The sequence below is a fragment of the Equus przewalskii genome, chromosome 4, assembly GCF_037783145.1.
Source record: "Equus przewalskii isolate Varuska chromosome 4, EquPr2, whole genome shotgun sequence".
Classification (NCBI taxonomy): Eukaryota; Metazoa; Chordata; class Mammalia; order Perissodactyla; family Equidae; genus Equus; species Equus przewalskii.
The window spans coordinates 105419395-105436499 of record NC_091834.1 but is presented as its reverse complement, the minus strand read 5'-3'; the positions used below and the strand labels follow the sequence as shown (position 1 = coordinate 105436499).

At 42.5% G+C, this 17105-nt stretch overlaps 1 protein-coding gene across 2 annotated transcripts in view; it reads left to right on the top strand.

Annotated features, from left to right (window-relative positions):
* Window positions 1-16845, top strand: part of CNPY1 (canopy FGF signaling regulator 1) — a 66500-nt gene extending 49655 nt beyond the window's left edge. Inside the window, exons 3-6 of one of the 2 annotated variants that reach the window (XR_011539653.1) lie at window positions 7824-8027; window positions 9769-9865; window positions 13842-14072; window positions 15437-16845. Coding sequence is in view for 1 of the 2 variants with exons in the window: in XM_070618058.1 (XP_070474159.1) it covers window positions 7824-8027; window positions 9769-9865; window positions 13842-13876 (336 nt within the window). In the remaining variant the exon portion in view is untranslated. Of the gene's footprint in view, window positions 1-7823; window positions 8028-9768; window positions 9866-13841 lie in introns of both variants that reach the window. The other variant, XM_070618058.1, reaches the window with a different exon arrangement.
* Window positions 16846-17105: the final 260 nt, after the last annotated feature.

Below are 17105 nucleotides of genomic sequence, written 5' to 3'. Positions count from 1 at the left end.
CCGAGCCTGGGAGGAGACGGGGTCATCACACACACGCACGCACGGGGCCTGCCGGCGTGCTCCTGGTGGTGTTCAGGGTTTGTGGGTCAGCCTTGCCGGTGTCTCCTCGTGACATTTGGGCTCTCTGGCAGCCCCCAGTCACCTCTTTGTAAACATTGCCTTTGGTGGGCGTGGGTTGTAGGCGGCAGGGCTTCAGGCTGGGGACATCATGGTCTGTGACTGCCGGGAGCTCGGCTGTCAGAACGTGGTGCCGCAGACTGTGTGGCTGAATCAGCAGAAGCTGAGTGTCTCGCGGGTCTGGAGGCCTGTCCCCTCAACTTGGAACGGCCCTGGTCTCCTGTGTCCTCACACGGTCGTCCATCTGTGTGTGTGTGTCCTCCTCTCTTCTTATGAGGACACTAGTCACACTGGGTCAGGGCCCACCCATCTGGCTTCATTTTCCTTTAATTACCTCTTTAAAGGCCCTGTCACCACATAAGGTCACATTCTGAGGGGCTGGGGGTTAGGGTTCAACATATGAATTTTGGGGGACACCATTCAGCCTACAAGAGTGGTCCTACCTGGTCACTGGTGGGCGGCCTGGCATGCAGCAGCTGTGGCTGAAGTTTCTAGGGAAGAGGATGTCTGAGGACTAGCAGATAATCTCACAGCCAGGTTCCAACGCTGGCTCTGCCCCCTGATGCATGGGCAAGCTCCTCTCCGTGCCTCAGTGTCCCCAGCTGACAAGTGAGGGGTTGACTGTGGGGTCTCCAGGGCTCGGCTCCCTTGTCTGTGCTGCTGAGGCCTCGTGTCCAGGAGTGGGGAGGACGTGGAGAGAATGGTCTTGTTTCTAACCGCCACCGAGGGAAGACTCGGGCCGGGACGGTGGCCTCGGCGTGACAGCACGTTACCGGCCCCATCACGGCCATGTGCTTCACACCCGGCTCCTCGCCTGGGAAACAGGGTTGAAAATGCTGGCCCTATCCCACTCAAAATGATTGTTTTGGGATAGAAAAAGGTAAGATTTTCGAAACACTGATTTGGAACCAATATTCCAGAGAGATTCTGCCATAGCTCACGACGGTTGGGAGCGCCTCCTTTGACACTGCCCTCGCGGCGGGGGGCGGGGGGGGGGACGGCTGCTTTGAATCTTTCTCCTGTGGGAACAGGTTCTCCACAGTAAGCATGCCTTCCTTCAGCAACCGGCCAGCAGACGGTCCTCAGGCTGCTGGATGTGGACTGAGCCGTCTCAACCCCGAGTAAGAAAGAAAAAGTCCTGGATTGTGTGTGTGCTGTGCTCTACTCTGTGTAAAAAGAGGAGAATGCTCACAAACACATACAGACACACACATGTACATACACAGACAGACATAACGTGCACATGAGCGCAAACCTGACACACATGCGTGTGGGCACATCACATATACAGACATACATGCTCGTGTGCATGCACACTCATGGACACGCATGCGTACACGCTGGCACACGGACACACACGTGCATTCACGCATGCAGAGACACGCACTTGGACTACCTCTGGGGCAGCAGTCTGGGGTGGCAGCCTTACCTTTTATTCTACCCTTTGGTTCCTGTTGGATTTTTTTAAAAAAATCAAGTAACTACATTATTTTCTCCCATGAAATGTTCTTACAGAAAGCTGGCACTGGCCTGGGGAGGAGGGAATGGGCATCCTGGAGGAGAGCCTCAGCCACCTGCCTCTGGCACTCGCTTTGCCCCGCAGGAGCATCCTTTCTTTTCTGCCGTTCGGAACCGATGCAAACCTGCCTGGAAAGGCTGCACCTGGAGGAAATCAGGGGCTGTCCCCAGGGCCCCAGCTGACTCCTCGGGCTCAGTCTCCATCCTGCCCAGGACCTGGCAGTCCGGAGAAAGGCGCCCTGTGGATGAGTGCGGACACCTCATGCAGGTGCAGCTGACACCCTGCTCCTACTCCCAGTGTGTCCTCAGACTCAGCCCTGGTGGCCCAGAGGGAGGGCAGCCTTGCCTTCAAATCACCCAGGCCTGTTTTGAGGATGTGCAAGGGTCCTGGGAGCTTGGGGCCAAGCCCAGGACGAGGGCGTGGCGGCTGGGCAGGAAGTGTGCACCTCTCCTGAGGTGTGACCCGGTGCCCCTGCGGCTGGCCTTGTGAGCAAGCGATGAGGGGCTGCCTCATCTTTCATACTTTCAGCTGCCTTGGGTCTCACCCTGGAGCTGTGCGAAGTTTTCTTGGTTGCTTGTCAGCTACGAGACCAGGTGGCCCCTTCTGCATAATCCGCACCCATGTATGTGAGCTGGGGGTGTGCGTGCGTGTGTGTGTGTGTGCATGCATGCATGTGAGAGTGTGCATGCGTGTGCACATACACGTGTGAGTACATGCCTGTGTGTGTGTTTCCACATCTGTGGAGATGGAATACCCAGAGTTTCTTAACATCTCATCCAATTCATCGTCTCTTTCCTCTGAGACTGCTAACCCTTTCTAAGAAAATCTCACCATTTGCCCACAAGTATACAGATGACAAAAGCTGGGAAATGCAACAACAGAGTCCAAAAACGTGACTTTTCACCTTTTCTATTTGGGAAAAATGTTTTGCAGAGGGAACCACTCATCTACCATTATGTTTCCAACAACAAAATGGTGAAAGACGTGCAGACTTTGGGGGGCAGAAGATTGTAAAGTAAGGACACGTATTATATTTCTGTGATCTTTATTCAGTTGCTAGACAAGGACTCATATTATCCTCAATTAATATTTACTGGACCTCTACGAGGCAGGTCTTTTTCAAATATTTTACTTTAATTTTCATTCAAAATCACAGAAGAGTCCCTTCTGAACAGTGTGACTCAGGGAGGTGTGCTGGGCTGACGTGCTGATGGAGTGTGATAAATGTTTGTTGTATGAACAGACACACTCACCTTGTGCTCTGTTAGTGGTTCCCCAGGGTTGCCTCTGCCCTTTTAAGCACTCTCACTTTTCCTAGTACATTTTTTCTTAATCTGCACAGTGCTTTCAGGGTATGCCAGCGGAGGGCAAGGCTCGGAAACACACAGAGGAAGGGGGCACGAAGTCGTGGCTTGGAGTGAATTTTAACAAAGGTTGAAAAATTGTAACATTGTTCACATGGGTAGTTACATTTCTTTTCATTGTACTTAAAATGTTTGAAAATTAAAGTTTTTTTGAAGGCCAGCAGGATACTTTTTAAAATGGGAAGCAAAACGACCAGGCCAATTTAGTTTTTAAAAACGAAAGTAAAGTATGTTTCTTTAACTTTCAGAAAAAGTCAAATTGAGTTAGATGACCCCCATTTGGAGTTCATTAATGGCGACCCATTATGCAACTTTTCTCTAATGCTGTTTTGTCACTGTGAAGTTGAAAATAGGCTCCAGAATGAAAAATGTGATAGAAACTTTAATAGTTTTAAATTCTGGGAAAATTTCTCACACAAATCACATTGTTCTGGTTTTATTATTTCTATTTTTCTCACAACCTGAGCATATACTTTGTTATCGACATAATTGTCCATGAATAAGAACAGGAAACAATTGCAAAATATTTTAAATGATAAAAATGACTTTTTTCTATTATTCAAATTAAAGGAGGTAAAATTTTGATGTTATTTTCATAAATTTACCGTGTCATTGTGGTAAATTGTGCTGAAATCTTTGTATTTTTGTCCCCAAAGTTTTGTTGATTTCACAAATTTACCTGTTTTAATGTCAAATTTATAGTAACTGGAAAAACTAATATTAATTCTGTTATATGTTGGCTGGCTTTGGCTCTCTAAACCAAGGCTACTTAAAATCTTATTGATCAATCTAGATGAAATTCATTTTTCCTGATATACAGAAATTTATCAACCTTTATTATTCCTCATCAAAAAGAGCTCCTGTAGATTTCTAATTATATTGTCTAATAAAACTAAACAGTCAATGCTATTTGCATATTATATGAAGAAGTGTCATACAACAAACTCATATCAGTCAATTAACATAAAAGCTAATTATGTATCTCATCAACTTACAAGAGTTGCTGAATTCATACTTCCTCTGCTGTAGCCTAGAGCAAAGGAGGTCTGAATTTTCACTTCTAAATATTGACTTTTAACTAATATCAGAAGTGATTTCAGTATTTTTATGGATAAAAGTTAATGATTAAACTAGATGCAATATTTGCTACAATGCAATTAAAATTTCTCCATTAGCTAAACCTCTAGAAGGAAAATCTCTGCAACAACGTGAAATTATCAGTCACTAAGTAAAGCACTGGTTTCATATCAGAAGGACACTCTAAAGTAACAATAAAGATAAGTGAGATTTATCTGAGATTGCCAGACTGTTATGAAAAAGATAGACCCCAGCAACAGTTTCCAGGTCCAACTGCACACTGGAACATAATTGTATTCCTGCCTGATTCTGATGGCTGTCAAGCAAGAAATTTGCTACACGATTAACAGAGACACAGTAATGAACGAACATGGGAAGCGCCCTGTAATTGACTGTTATTAAAGTGTTGTCAGAGTGGTCTGGAATAAATCCCTAACTCTAGTTTCCTAGAGAAACCAAAGCCAAAACCTTCAACTACTTTTTTCTGCTTTAAAGTTGGGGCATGAGTCCTTCCTCCCACCCCCGTTTCATTGCTCACATAACAAGCACATGGTCAGAAGACGCCTAACGGGAAAAGAAATAATAGACACTACATACACTAAATATGATGTGGAGTTGTAGGTAGGTTTCAAAATGGGAAAAGTTAGGATTTCCTCTGATCAGGGTGTTCCAACATAGCAGGGAAATTGTAACAGATCCTTTTTATATTTATAACTTATACGAAATGAGTCCATGTGTAAAAGTAACGGCTGATAAGACACTGCCGGGGACTGGGGTTTCTCCGATACAATGATGGCGGCCTTTCCATTCATATTTTAATGAGGTTAGTGTCTCTGAGACAGTCCTTCCAGGGCGGAGGCAAGGCTCGCCTCAATGACAATAGGAGTTGCTTTATTGACAAGTACTATTCAAAATCTTCATAGTATAGAAAGAAAGACTTGGTTTTATTCCACTTGTCCCAATGCTTATTGCACTCTTATAATCAAAACACTTTGAGGGGAGAAAAAGCCTCGATTATTCTATGAACAGTCTTGAAATTTACTGAAGGCAGTTCAGCTGAGTGGAGTCATCTTAAACTCTAACCATGTGTGTTTTGATAAATGTATAAAGGGCTGCAACACATAGCATCTTTTTCTTAAATATTTTCTCACAAAATCCGATGCTTTGATTGGGATTTTTAAGATCTTTTTTATTTTTATTTTTTAATCTTCTGTGAAACGAACTCTACTAGTTTCACACTCGTCTTCTTCCTCTGCTGTTTTTACTGGAGACTGTAATGCAGCATTTCCTGAGCCATGTGTCAGAAACATTTTCTACTCCTAAAGGATGTTTACTCCTAAGAGCCAGCTAATTACATCAAAAAGCCAATCATCCTTCACAGACTCACAAAATTCACGTGTTGATCCCTTGATAAGACATATCTGTGTTCAAATAGGCACAATACTAATATATTCGAACACGTAAAATTACGCTTTCAAAATAAAAACAATCCTGTTTGGTGGAAATTTTTAATGTGGGGTTGTTTTTAAAAAGCGCCAACCCAGGAAATAAATAAAATGGTTCTCAAAGGTTAGCTGGGGAAGGCCTTTCACTATTAACACCGTGCTTTTGCCGAAAACTTACACGCTCAGTCATTTTTGCACTCAGCGCAGAACGTTGGGCCAATTGTAAAGAGCAGTTTCGAGAGTGACCTCAACTGGACGTCAGATACTGAGATGTATCAGGACAGGGTCAGTGTTCACAAAGCCTCTTCCGGCCTCAGACCCTTGCCCCCCACCCCCAAGTGTTTACTTTTGCGATTGGGGATGGAGGGGGGCCCCGAAGGGGAGAGAGAAATGTTTCTTGAATTACAGTTAGGTTTTTTAAATGCAAGAGTCTACTTTTCACGTTGAAGAAAAATGCTGCTCTGCTGATATCCAGAAAGTACCACGATATATTTCATATGTATCAGATAAGAAGATATACTTAAAGCTCAGGCACGACAGGAAAAAAACATTGTGTTAATAATCTGCCTGGATTGATTGTAATTTAAGAATTTGTCTTTCTGTTTTACAACTTCTCAGTCCCAGGACATATTTACTCTTTAGTCTCTGTAAGTTCATAAAACAGATTTTCAGTTTTGTTCGTGGAGCGATTTTTTGTGTTTTGTTCTTTACCCCTGCCGATGCTTGAAAGGCATAAAGATAACGCAGCCTGTGCTTGCAACGTGTACTTTAAGCCACTTACTTTAGGGTCTTTTGATTGTAGACATTTTTAAAAACTAAAACATTCGAGTTTTTTAAAAACGATATTTTAGTGAGTAAATAAACGTGGTGGTATATTCCGGTTTAATGAACGATTTAGCTGCAGAGTGGCATGCAAGGGCCTTGAAAGCAATTCAAAACCGTCGGGGGGTGGGGGGGGTGGGGGGGGTGGGGGGGGTGGGCGGGGGGGGGGACATTGCCGCTGTACGTGGTGGGCCAGGGGAAAGTTAGTCAGCGGTGTGCTTCTTTCGCTCTTTCTTCTTCCCACGTTTCTTTAAACATATCTTTTCACAAAGTTGATTCCTTACTGAACTGGGGGATGATGGTGGTGATGCTGGAGTGGTTTTTGCTGGAAGCTAGCTTTGGAGACACCGAGCGCGCCGCGCAGCTCCGCGCTGTCCTGTGAACCCTGCAGCCGGGCCGCTGGGTTTGGGGCCAGATGGCGGCGAGGCGCCCAGACCCTTTGTGCGCCCGGAGCGCGCATGTGAATGCAGCCCGGTCGTTGGCACCGGAAGGGTTCACACTGCGTCTGAAAGGGGACAATGGAGGCTGGATATAGCAACATCGCAGAAATCGAGTTCATTTGTGATTCAGCCCCTTTCACCATGGTTGTCATGCAAACTTCCTACTTTGATCAGCAGAGGGTGGAGAGGGAAAAAGCCCGCAAAGGCCCGGGCCAGCGCGTCCGCGGCGCCCTTGGAGGGTCCCCGCCCCCTTCCGGAAGGAGCTGCGGGGACGCGGCATCCTGCACCTTGACCCGTCTAGACGGCCCCCAAGTTTTTGTCTCCGTTACCAAGGGCGAGGGGTGCTCTTTGACCCCTGCGCGGGGCGGAGGTGGTGGCCAAAGGGTCCTCTGAATCCTCGCTGGATTCCGGAGGGAGAGGGGCGCACGGAGACGGGCACCAGCTGTTCCAAAGGCAGCGCAGCCGCGCCTGCACGGGGGCAGCTCCCTCAGCCTGTCTTTCTCTCTGCCCGCTTCCACGGCACCCATGGGCATTCGGCGGCTGCGGCGCAGAGGACCGACAGCGAAGAGAAGCCACCAGGAGGGCAGGACTTCTGGCTTTGCCTAACTTCTCCTGAACTGAGGGAGAGAGCTGTGACCAGACAGGAGCGGGCTCCCTCTGGCTCCATCGCTGTCTCCCCCTCTCTCGCTCGCCCTCTCCCTCTTTCTGTCCTCGTCTCCTCTCTCTCCTCTCTCTCTCTCCCTCTGGCAAGTAGACAAATAATAGCCATTTTCTGTGCTTAATGCCTTATTCTGCATGTTCAATGACTTTTTAATATTATTATCCGTATAAGCATAGTTTCCAGTTTGAATGTTTTTCTGTCCACTTTCAAACATACGCACTTTTTTCTTAACTTACGTAAATAATAGAATTCAATGGATTTTGTGTTAGGAAGTGGGTACACATTCGCGTTAGTCGGGGTGGTGTATGCGTTCACTGGACGGTCTTTTAAATGATGCTAACATTGTGACCAGTTTCCCCCGCGTGTTGTTCCTAACAGATCCCCTTGGCGCAGTCGGAGGCATTCCTAACAGACCTCTTGGATAAAGTGTGTGAGCGAATGAATGACTACAAGCTTGAAGAAGACCCTGTGACCAAGAAGAAGACGTTCAAGAGATTCGCTCCAAGGAAAGGAGACAAAATATACAAAGAATTTAAAAAATTCTATTTTTATTCTGATGCTTACAGACCTTTGAAATTCGCGGTAAGCTCCCTCCTCCGCAGACGAACCTTATGCCCCCGGAACATAGCTTTGGTACTCTTTTTTTTTTCCGCCGTTTGTTCCCGTTGTTGCTGAGTTTCACGACTTTGAACATTAAAATGTTACCGATTTGCTTGGTTGTCCCGCTGCTTTTTCAGTGTTAACCCTGGTTTTAGTAACTTGCCTTTTGAGACGCCTCGGGGTTGTGGTATTTCTCTCAGTGGAGACAGTTAAGTGATGTTTTCTAGAAAGTGCTGTTACAAATCCCAGTGACTTTAAGACACAGGTGGCACGTTGCTCTGCTCCTGTGGGGCCGTGGGGAGGAGTCTCCCCCGGTCCTCTGGCCAAGGAGGTTCCCACACGAGGAAATCAGGGCTGTGGTTCCCAGGTTAAAATACGAATTAAAATAAATGTCGTTTTACAGTATTTATAGCCAAATGATGGACGGGGGGGTGATGCGCATCATCTTTTTTTTTCCCCCCTAAGGCTTCACGGAAGAAATATTTTCCTGAGTTAATTCAAGTATTTTAGCACAAACTAAGTTAAACAAAGGCTTAAGTATGGTAGTTGGCTTAATGCCAGATTTCCTGCCAGTATAATGTTGATTTTACATGAATGCTGGCCTCTGGCTTGCAAAGATGTGCCTGGCAGAATGTACTGCAATATATTTCACTTTACTTAACGCTGGAGAATCAGACAAAGTGATGGGAGAAGCTGTTTAAAAAATGTATTAAGTTCATGCATTGGCCAAAATGTCAGGCATGCCGAGACCCTGAAATAAGGGCTTTAGCTGACTTTGGAAGATTTCATTTTAATTAAAAAGTAGAGGCAATAATTCAGGGTTAAAAGTACTGTGGAGTAGGAATTGCAATGAGTAAGTATGCTTGTATTTCACAGGTTTTAAATAAACACCTTAGAGTGGAATTTAAATATTTTTAAGTGCCATTTAAAATTTTTAGAGTCTTGCTTGATGAACTTAGGAAATGATTTACAAGTCTCTGGTGAATGCCTTTCACTAGCTTCACAGTTCCTAAAGTTGTAACCTCGTGGTTCTCCAACGCAGACACAGCCTCCAGTTGGAATGTAAGATTTTCAAATGCATGGGTAATTTGAGCTCCTTCTTCTCTGAAAAGTCAGATTTTGGGGGAGAAGCAAAGTGAATTATGGATGGATCTCTAAATGGTATGAAAAGAAACTTGCCTGAGTAACTGTCAAGCATGTTATCCACAGTGAAATTGAAGATGCATTTGTTTTGATTGCTGAGAAAGCTTAATTGTTTTCACTCTTCAGACCCTGTTTTAAAACCACAAAATGGATTATTACGTTAAGTCTGAAAGAAACTGGTTTAACCATTTCAAGGAGCTGTGTTCTTTAAAGTCTTCCAAAAGAGCAGAAACAAAAAACTAGGACGTTTCAGCTCCGTAAATAGACCTATTTCTTCCTATTCCTTGCATTTCAATTTCAGGAAGAGAAACAAACACGAAGAACCCTCTTCCTTCCTCACCCTCGTCTTTCAACTCGACTAATCAGTTAGTCAAGTCCCAGGAAAATGATGCAATTAACATTCTGGGAAGAGGGTTAATCCAGTGCAAAGATGTCCTTAAACCAAAAGGGCTAATAAAAACGAACCACCTTGGTAACATGATTTTATGTTTTCAGCTAATAAAATTTTGGTAAGTCCTTCCTAACAAGATGCCCTGTGAGTGCACATCTATCCACATATGTCGTTATTCTATTTCTACAGTGCGAAACTATAATAGAGGAGTATGAAGATGAAATATTCTCACTTATCGCCCAGGAGGCACACTACCTCGCTGACAAGCTGTGCAGTGAAAAATCAGGTACTGTGTCTGATGTAACATGCGCCCGCGCCCGCCCCCGCCCCTCTCCTCAGCATTGTAGCAGCTTTTTTTCAAACCGAGCCTGGCTGTCTCCCTGCAGCCAACGGTTCTCGGCTCTATCAGAAAGGAGCCCATGTGAGAGAACACAAACAAACAGGACCACAGAGTTCGGTGGCGTTACTACTTACACTTCCTTTCTGCCATGTTTCAAACAAATTCACACATGCTCTGTCAGAATTGGATGGATACAAAGTACTCTTTGTGAACTTTTAGAGACTGGGTTCTCCATCCTGGACCAGGAGAGAAGAATGTCTTTATGACTTGCCTAGTTACTACACCAACAGAAGGTGGGATCTTTATTTAGTAAGAAATTTTAAAAGCTTTTTTGTTTGTTTATTATGGAGGAGTGCTGGATATTCTTTTTTCAAGTTCCTTTCCCAGAATATTTACTTCCCAAAATTTTTTTTCTGGCAGAGAGTGGAAAATAATACTTGACTCATATTCTTAAACACACACATACACCCAAACTCAGAAGCTAGAAAAAACTGCCAGAACTTGATTTATTGTATACAAAGTGGGGATGTTCCCACCATTGACCCTCCCATCTGTTTGGTTGAACGTACACCTCTAGTCTTGTATCATTTTGATGCCTTGTTAATATATTTACAGTAATGTAGTACAAATTGTGCATTCTTTTCAGGTATCTTTGAAAAAAAATGAATGATATACACGTAGACCATGATTTAAAGCTGGGGGAGTAATTGCAATTATGCAATTGTGGAAGCTTGAGAAATTTAGCATTTAGCAGTTGTTTACAATAAAAGTCTAATATACCTGCATCCACAGCATCAAATTTAGTGCCAAAGTCCTTAAAATAATAGTTACTGCACATTTGTAGATAAATATGTCGTAACAAGTTATTAAAGAGGAAAGTTATAAGAAAGAAGTAAGTTTTCTTAGTCTGAGCAGATAATCGGGTTGTTTTCTGTTTCAACTCCAGTTTGGTGGGAGTGGGAAGAGGAGCTCAGTGAAGTGTGGTCAGGGCTGGTCAGGAGTCCGAGAGCTTTTCCCTTGGTTTTGGATATGTAAAGTTGTAATCTGTGAAATTCACATAAATAGGTGCATAGCTGCAATTTCCCAAAGAAAGTGCTTTTGAAGTTTTTCAACAAATTTGGAGATGTATGCATTAAGATATAAGGCAAAATGTGATGAATGATATTGGAAGTATTTGTCTTCCTACTTTTTCCTCATAAAGGGTTTGGACTGGTCATACTCATCTATGGCAAATGCAAATAATTTGCTCCATGACCACGTTCTCAAATAGTGCGGAAGGACTGGGGAGGCTTCACCAGCTCTTGACGGCAGTATTGCCCCCAGTAAGAAGATTCTGGGGGAAGGCTCTCTTCCCAGGTGCAGCAATTTGACTTAATTTCAATAATATCAGCTATCTCTTTTCATTTCTTCTGCATATTTATAATTGGAAGTAAAAATTAACCTTAACTTCCAGAAAATACAAGCATAAAGCACAAACCTAAGATATGTACAATGTTACTAGTATATAATAAAACACGATTAGATAATTCTTAGTAGCGTTTGATTTTTTAAACACTGGTTAAGTGCTTACGCTATAAACATAGATATGAATACCTCAGAGATGTGGAGAAGGCAGGGTCACCACGCAGTCAGCCACCACGTGCCGCTGCACGGGGCAGCGGACTGAGTGTCTTCAGGTCGTGTTTCTCTGTGAAACATATTTATGGGTGTTCTGAACCATTCATAAGTTAAAACCTGAGAATATGTTAATCCAAAAAAGAGGCTAGACTTCTGCCCCCAAACCCCCCTATTGTCAAAGGAAGTTAACACCACATAACAAGGTGGAGAGTTTTATCAAACTTAAAAATTATTGCCAGAAAAGGCTAAAGCAACACATCAATGAGAAAAATTCTCATTAATGCCTGCAGCAACAGAGAAGTGATGTTTTAACATATTAAGATGGTTTCAGATAGCCCTGTAAATGGTGGGACTTGCACATGGTCGAAACCTCCAGATGCCCTCAGACATGGTCTAAAACACAAACGTAGTCAGTCTCCTGAGCAAGTGTGACGTTCATCCTCTGCTTTGTAAAGGTGACACTTTATCTCGTTCCGTTGGACAGTAACTTTGCTATGATTGATCTCTGCGATTTAAGTGATGTTTTAGAGGTATGACTGTGTGTGTGTGTGTGTGTGTGTGTGTGTGTTGTGTATTGGAGGTTATGGAACTGCACTAACCAATAACCCTTCCCAGTGTATATGATCTGCAAGATGCTGTACTGAGGGCTGTTAAAATGTCCACATATTGCTTTTAGAGAGAGAAATAATTTTTTTAAAAATAGATATTTTTAGAACTAGAGGTTTGATTGGAAAGTTAGTCCCTTTCTATATTTTATAGGTATGTGTATGTGTGCATATATATACATATGAATTTTGCTTTTTTTCTATTTAATGTAGATCATTCACTTTATTTTTAATAACTACATGACAGCAGATGAGGGCACTTTCACAGACTTTTTTAAATTCCAGCTTTGTTGAGGTATAATTGACATATAAAATTGTGAGATATTTAGAGTATATATTGTGGTGTTTTGATAGGTGTCTACGTTGTGAGAGCGTCCCCCATCTGGTTAGTTAGCACGTGTATGACTCTTTAAAATATTAAGATTCTCACGTTCACCCCCTGCACACAAGCGAATAAATAGGAATAATGGAGGGAACGTATCTTCTGTTAAATTTACGATGACTATGTTTGGATTTTAAAATAACGCATCAGTGAGATTCTTGTAAACATTGTGCCCCGTCTTTTCAATGAGTGAAAAAACATCTCCGAGAAAGGCTGGAGGATTGCAGGTGAGCTGAGGGCGCACTTCAGCTTTGTCCTCTGGATGGAATAAAAGTTATCAGACACACCCTGTCCTTGGGGTGGGACAGAGTAGCAGGGGTGGGGGTATTCCCATGTAAGCTCTTCTTTTCCTAGGCAAAAAATAAAAGGGAGTCCATTAGATTTTCCTGGTGGAGTGTTTTGTGGCGCATAACCCAGGTTTCTCCGGATTGTCATTGTAATGCCTTGAAGTCAAAATGGTGTTTGAAAATCTTAATAAGATATAAGCCATGATCAACAGTATAACTGTGTTCCACTCAAGGAGGACATGTCACTCTAGATCGTGAATGAATGGATGTTGTTAGTTTGTGAGGTATTCGTTAGACAGAGTGTGTGAAGGTATAAATATAAATACATGAATAGATCCTGGACGCATATCACGTCTACTTTGATACCACATCCTAACATTTAAAAACATCAGACTGATGAATTTGTCTGAACATGATCATTCTGAATGCAGCCTATGGAATAAGGTATCAAGTATCTGGAAATGTTTAGCCCACATTTAAAGTAAAAGCATTTTCTACCTTTTTGTATAGACTTTCCAACAGTGTGCGGGGTGTTAAATTCTGACATACAAAGCAATTACTTCCAAAGGCTAGCATATTTCCTATTTTAAATAAATCATATGACTAAAACAATCTATAGCCTTTCTAACGAGGGTTGGCATTAACTGCCTCCAGCTGGCAAAGTAGCTCGTGTGAGAGCATCTCGTCGCCTCTCTGCTCCTTGGGTGAAATGGCAAGTGTGCTGGGCCCGTAGGTAAAGTATTCCTTAAACGCTCTCATGGCCATGGGAAAGGAGCCAGTCCCTGGGCTCTGCTTTAAAATACTCCAGGAAAAAATCCTGGAGGATGGGACAAGAATAGCAGAGCGTATTGAGGCCGGGTTTGGGTTCCGGGGAGGAGGTTATAACCTTTCTACTTTTGTGCATCTTTGAAAATTTCCATGATAAAAAAGTTTTTAAAATGTGCGTGCCAAGAATGTGCTTTTTGCAGAAAGTAGGTGTCCTGTGGGCTGGTCTTAAATGCAGTATCATGCTCTCTGACTTGTTTTTCCAGGTCTGTGTGAAACTGCTCCCCACGCTGAGCTCTAGGAGTGAGGTCCGCTGGTTAGAGGGGAGCGGAGTCCCAGCCCGAGGTCGTCATCCGCATCCATGTCCTCGTGTCTCCTCCTGGGAAGAAATCTCGCATCTCTGACTTATACCACGTTGTTTCATGTATGATATTGTATGAATATCTGTTGTTGGGCATCGTGACGAACCGGATTCTGTCTCTAGGTGAAGCTGCAGAGTGCGTAAAACAAATTCCCTTTGTGGGTTTTGATACAAACAGGCTTAGCAGTAGAGCATTTAATTCAGTAATAGGAAAAAAGTGAAGACATTTCATAAATGAAATAAGGATTTAATAATGTGTGCTGTATATTTTGTGCACATATACAAGTATAGTGTTCTGTTCAATGAGAACTTGATTTGATTTCTTAAATTCTTGATTGGCCATGAAATTAAGAAAATATATTGCCACAAATTTCAGATTATGTCTTCTGAGTTATATATGGCTATCAGTGAAAGAAACAAACTCACTTTATGTCAGGAATGAAATTTAAATTTCTAGAAACCTTAAGTTAAAAAAAATTTTAATCTCTGAAATATAATTGAATACGTAAAAAATACTGAATGCTTTTATAGCGACCAGTAACTATATTGACCTTTCTTACACACATCCTCTGAATTCAAATCATTTAGAATGTTGATTTATTATTACATCATGTATTCTTAAAAGATGGCACCGATGACCATGTTTTATTTTGCTACCAGCTCTCCTGTTGTGTTTCTGTTTTTTAAAGACCCTCAGCTAACGTTTGGTGTGTAGAGTTCACTACTGACTAACCCGTCCTTCTGTGTGGGCGTTTTTGTAGGTCTGGAGATGGAAGGGGCGGTGGGACCTTGTGGGAAGTTGCCTTTTGACCACACTCAGTCCCGGAGCGTAGAAACAATCTGACCCTCGCACACTTTGTTGCCTGTTAAATTTACATTCAGTGGAATCTGACTTTAATTATTTAAAATGTCAGGTCATATTCTACACTTGTTTTAAAAAATAAATTCTCCTTGTTGTCAGTGAGAATTTACTGGGTAGGATGATAAAAATTTTTCGTCCAAAGAGCCAAAACGATTTGCCGTATGTTTCATAATTGCCTAGAGAGCACAGTATTTAGACCACTCAACTGACTCTTCAGGAGGAAATGATTCTTAAATTTAGGAAAATTTACCAAAATTAAGAGGAAAAGGTTTCCATTTTCCTCCCTCTCCCACCCCCACTCTTATTAAAAGTCAGATTTTTACGTTAATGTCATTTATTTGGGAAAACGTTAATGTCATTTATTTGGGAAGGTGTGTGATTTTTTGGTATGTCTGTAGCTTGTTAAGTAGCGTAAATCCTGCATATTATAGCCCAATGAGCCTGCACCTCGGCTGATACAGACTGCGAATAGGGTTTAAGATAAGTAGCACCGTTGTTCAGCAGCACAGTAAACTTATTTAAATCAGAGTCCCTATATCTTTATGTAAACTTATCTATTTAAGATTAATTTAGCATTTCAAATAGTAAGTCATAAACATCTTCCTAACTTAGGCTTTCTTGGTAAATGCACCAAACAGGGGTATTATTTCTTCGCGGGAACATGGTGGAGATGCGGGCACGCGGTTCCCACCACAGCCATGGCATCCGGAGTGTACACCAGGCCTCTCCCCACTCTCAGCACTGATCCTCACACACTCCCAAACATAGTCCTAAGGACCCTCGTAGAATCTGAGAGGACCTGGGCTCCTCTGGGCTCCTGTTTCCGGCCTGAATGGACCTGGTGAGATGTGCCTTCCTTCCACTGATGCCTGTTTTTCATGGCTGTTGACGCTTTTGGTCTGACTGGAGGGAGCCATGCGTCTTGCCTCTGATGGCGAATCTCTATTAAAGTTTTGCTAAATATGACTTTTTAGTTTTTCCTCACTTCCCAGTAAGCATAGTCTTGTCTCTTACAAGATTTTTGATATCTCATGACTTACATATTTTTTCATTGCAGAAATTTTTTCCTGATCAAACTTGTTAAACTCATATAATGTTTGTAGCTCCCTAAGTTACTGATTAGAATTGCCTTGGGGTGATAGACTTGAGGCTGCAAGGCCTCCGAAGCTTCCCTCTGGGTCATGGTTAGGTTGCGCCGCTTTGCTAATGAACAATAATGAGATGGAGCCGCTGCTTGTTTTAGCATCCCTCCCAACCACATTCCTGCCTTTTTAATGACGTTTATTGACCAAAAACAAAACAAAACCAAAAAGCCAAGAATAACAAAGCAACATCTAGGGTGTGAGAGAAAAGTTTCTCAGAGTCAATGAAAAGCAACCGAATTCTAGGTCAAAAAAATTCCTGGAGAAGAAGGAGAGGCTATAATGCTGATTAAAGAATGAGGCGAGAAAGCATGTTTGAGGCGGATGGTTTCTAACTGTACTTTGATGAGATGGTTTCTCTGGGTCTCCACGCAAGACCTCTGTGGACCTGTTCTCGTAAAGAAAAGGCCACATTGGCTGAAATGAACCGTTCATGTTTTGTTATGTGGATTACTGTTTGCTAAGAATATGCCAAGACCGGTGAATCCATGTCACTGAGGAGTGGAGCGGGGAACCGAGCCGAAGCCCCACACGGAGCAATCAATACTTTATTTACTAAGACAAGCCCTAAACAACAGAGAGTCAATAGCTGGTTATATTTTTTATACCTATTTCCTTGCTTAGGTTGACATTTATTCATATATGTAATAGCCTTATCTAAATAAAAACTTTTAAACTATGTATCAATCTTAAAATTCAGATTTTAATGGAATATGAGAAAAAGCCATTCTTGGATGTGATTTTGTGGCCTGTTTTAAAATTTGATATAAATCTATGAGCTAATCTTAAACAAGCTAGTTTTAAATCTTAAAGTGAACTCGATGGCTTATTGCATAGGTTTGTACCAAAATGCAGTTAACAATGATAGTAAATCATCACAATAAAGATAAACCTGTTAGATACAAGTGTGTTCTTATTATGATTTTCTGCCTATAATTTAATTCACCTTTATAGGTTTTTTAAATTCCTCAGATTATTTGCTTCTGGAGTGAGGAACTAAATAAATAAAAAAATTGAATGTGATACATGAAATTGAAATATGAAAGTTGTAAAAACTTATTGCCCCTAAATTACCTAGGAGAAGAGGCAGGAAATGACCTTGTTCTCGCTGGGCATCCCTCGTGCTGCCCCTTCGCCCTAAACATGTATTTGCTGAGAAGGGTTC